This window comes from Monoraphidium neglectum (genome assembly GCF_000611645.1).
Source record: "Monoraphidium neglectum strain SAG 48.87 unplaced genomic scaffold scaffold01803, whole genome shotgun sequence".
NCBI lineage: Eukaryota > Viridiplantae > Chlorophyta > Chlorophyceae > Sphaeropleales > Selenastraceae > Monoraphidium > Monoraphidium neglectum.
In genome coordinates this window covers 1-3,721 of record NW_014011825.1, presented here as the reverse complement: position 1 = coordinate 3,721, position 3,721 = coordinate 1, and the positions used below count along the sequence as shown (strand labels likewise).

At 63.5% G+C, this 3,721-nt stretch overlaps 1 protein-coding gene across 1 annotated transcript; it reads left to right on the top strand.

Annotated features, from left to right (window-relative positions):
- Positions 1-454: 454 nt before the first annotated feature.
- MNEG_9050 (hypothetical protein) lies at positions 455-3,687 on the top strand (the record flags this gene model as incomplete). Its single annotated transcript, XM_014042476.1, has 10 exons — positions 455-519; positions 805-861; positions 972-1,153; positions 1,357-1,558; positions 1,825-1,879; positions 2,108-2,193; positions 2,489-2,537; positions 2,745-2,936; positions 3,221-3,329; positions 3,551-3,687. Coding segments are annotated over 10 exons (1,134 nt in total), but the record flags the coding sequence as incomplete, so codon positions are not given.
- Positions 3,688-3,721: the final 34 nt, after the last annotated feature.

Here is a 3,721-nt window from a genome sequence, read left to right as displayed (position 1 = left end):
GCGTGCTTGGAGGAGCATGCCAGGCATTCCAGCAGCGGCAGGGGTGCGAGCGCGCAATTGCCAAGCCCAGCTGCTGTGCTAGCTGCATTAGTAACCGCGAGGATGATTGCATGTGTATGCGCTTTTTTTGTGCGGCAAAATCCGAACTCACTGCACGGAGATCTGACTATTCGTGGAACCTGATCTGAACCTAGGTGTCCTACCGTACTCCATCAGACAGGGAGTGATCGATCCATTAGCGCATATTCATCACGGATCCATTAATCCAGCGGTGCGGTGTATTGATCGAGGCGGCTATCGACGGCGTCACTCACTGCCCGACCGGGCCAGAAGCGAGCGCAGCGCACCATCTGGGGCTCAAGCGCCAGTCACACGACGACGGCGGGTGACCACCAGTTGCACGGCAACCGTCACTGCTCTCGTTGGAAGGGCAGCACAGCCGCCAGGGACACGGATGGCGCCGGTGCGTGTCGTAATCCTGCCAGGCAACGGCTCCGGCAGCGTCTACAATGCCAACTGGTACGGCAGACACTTGGTGCCATGTGTGTTGTTAATGGATGGCGCAAATATGGTTTGTTTGAGCAGGGAGTTTGCAAAGCAGTGAATGGGGCGGGGCTTATGTGTTGAAGTGTATTTTTGGGGAGAGCGAAGGGGTTCGAGGGCGTGCATGGTGATGACCCACGGCCCTGTGTGCTGGGTTGGCAGGCGCCATGAGTTCTAGAGGGACCGTCTATCTTTGGGAGTGTGGTGGCTCCAACAACGCTTTCCTTCACCAACCACCTTGGCCCCCCCGCTGCCTGCCAGGTATGGGTGGCTCCACCAGCGCCTGCACAAGCCGCCCGCCATCACCTGCGTGCTGCGGTGAGGCGCGGGACGGGCAAGCTGACCGAGCTTGACCTGCCAATCAGCGCGCGCCCCTGGAAGCCCACAACCACGCCTTGAAGCTACGCAACATCCTCACTGCCCCGCAGCAACATGCCAGACCCCGTGGGTGCCAGGGAGAGCATCTGGCTGCCCTTCATGGCGGGAGAGCTGGGGGTGGGCCAGGACACCGTTGTTGTGGGGCACTCTTCAGGCGCGGCCGCAGCCATGCGCTTCGCGGAGACCAAGCGCGTTGCAGGCAAGCATCGCGTGCTATGCGATTTGGGGGGCAGTGAGCGCATGCATTGAGAGCGCCGTGGCTGTCGATCAGCCAAAGTGGCGGGGCGGTGTGCGTCCATCTCCCCATCTGCGACGCCAGCCCATCCGCGCACGCACTAGCCGACTGCAATCCGACATCAATTTCCCCTCGCACCCGCTCTGCTGCCTCTGCTCCATGTCTTCACCCTGACCCTGCTAACACCCCCCATTCAACAGGCCTGGTCCTGGTGTCTGCGTACACCTCTGACCAGGGGGACGAGCTTGAGGCGCGCAGCGGCTACTTCAACCGGCCCTGGGAGTGGGACAAGATCCGGTCCAACGCCGGGTTTGTGGTGCAGTTTGGGTCCACTGACGACCCCTTCCTGCCATGGGCGGAGCAGCAGGAGGTGGCGGACGGCCTTGAGGCAGAGCTGCACAAGTGAGGCCGTGGTGGTGTGTGCCTGTGGACGTTTCCGTGCCGCAGGTGCAGCTGGTCGCAGCTGTTGCAGCGTTGCAGGGGCCAAGCACGTGCCCAAGTTTTGGAGGCTTGCACAGGCTCATCTTTGAGCTGCTTTGGCGGCTCGACCCATGCAAAAGCCCAATCCAGGCGCTTGTCCTCCTGGAGTGACAAGCCTGACAGCGGTGCTGAGATCTGGAGCGCTCCACACAGGTGGCCCATCCCTCCCCTTCCATGGCCACCACCAGGTTTGAAGACAGGGGCCACTTCATGAACAGCAGGCTGCCAGAGCTGGCAGAGGTGGTGGAGACGCGGATCAGAGCGCTGCTGCAGCAGGACAGCGAGGGCGCGAGCTGACAAGAGGAACGTAGCTGATGCGGGCACGGCCGTTGGCAGCCATACGATACTAATGAGCTTGCAACGGTCAACATCCAGGGTGCAGCGGTCAATGGCCATGCGGGGGGCGCACGCAACGGCCGTGTAACATGGCACAAGAGGTCGTATGTTCACGTCAACGCGTACCACTTGCAGTGCGTGGCGGCATTCTTCACTGGCAGCCGCTCGGCACGAGCAGCTGAGAGCCGCGGCGCGAGCAGTGAATGGCTGCCCAGTGTCGGGTGCCGCACCAATCATGGAGCGCATGCTGGCACTGTCTTTTTCGCCCGTGATCGCGACATTGTAGCAGGGGTCTTGTAGACACACACATTGAACCGTGCTAGCTCAGCTCGTCAGCAAGCCTAGCAGCAGACGCGCTCGGGGACTGTGAACATGGCTGCCGTTCGTGGAGCAGACAGGTGCATTCATGCTATTGCTGGGCACTGTGTGATGGCGGCCGGGCCGCGGGGACCGTGATCTGCACCGAAGGCCGCGTGGCCTACGCAATGACACTTTACGGGAATGAAACAAACACAGGTACCGGCCAGACCTGTTGGAGAAGCTGGAGAAGCAGGTGGACGAGCAGGTGCGCTGCTCTGCGCATTTGGCGCAATCCGTGTGCTGCACTACTGCATTTGTGTCAGGCCCGGCCCTTGCTGCAGCAAATGGGTAGCAGCACAGCTGGATGTGTGATCATTGCGTTTCAAGCTTGGCTGCGTTCATCCAGCAAGCAGCAGCGCGCATGCTTGGGGCACCAGGCTCCAACCTGAGCGGTACGCTCCACATAACGCAGGCTGCTGGCGCCAAGCCGTTCAGCTTGGACGCGTCCTTGGCGGTGCTGCGTCTCTACGCGCTGCAGCCCAGCGTGGCGCGGCCCGAGACGGCGGCCAAGGTCCTGCTGCGGGCGCTGGCGCAGCTGCCGGCCGCGGACTACCGGACCTGCATCTACCTGGTGCCAGAGCGCCTGCAGGCAAGATGCAGCGCGGTGGGGCGTGCACGCGCTGTGCATGCGCCCACTGCAGACTTCACCCGTCACTTTGACAAAACATCGGTGTGGTGCAGTTGGGGCAAAATTCACAAGCCTCGAATGCCAGGAACAGGGCTGCGGCGCGAAGCCTGTGAATGCTGCCGCCACTGCTCTTGGCGCGGCCGCAGCAGCTGCCGCAGGCAAGCTGCGTTACGTCCTTCCAAATTTAAAGTGGCGGCTACGACATGGATGGCCTGTGGCGCGGATGTCTCCCCTCTCTGAACCCTGCCCCCCCCCCCCAGGCCGAGGAGCCGGTGTCGACGCTGGTGCTGCTGGCGGCCCACCTGGAGAGCGGCAGGCTGCCAGACTTCTGGGCGCTGGCGCAGGGCTCGCGCGAGCTGCTGACGCTCGGTGCGGGCCGCGCCTGGGTGGCGGGACGCATGGGGCGCAGCTGGCGAGGCCGAGGGGGCCGGGCGCGGTGGCGGTCCTCGCGAGAAGCAGTGTCGCCCTCTGCAGCCGCAGTGTTCGTGTGCCCGCGTATGTTCCTGCGCTGTGCCCCTGTCGTGGTTGCCCCGTGCTCCCTCCTGATTATCTCAACCCAGCACCCCCACTTTCGCTCCACCCCACCGCAGTCCCTGGCTTCATGGACGCCGCGCGGCGCTTTGTGGCGCACAGCCTGACCATCACGTTTGCGCGGCTGCCCAAGCGCCAGGTTGGGGAGTCTCTGCGGCTGGAGGGGCGCGAGCTGGAGGCCTACCTGGCCGAGCGGGTGAAGGGGGAGAGGGCCCGGGGCGGGGCGGGGG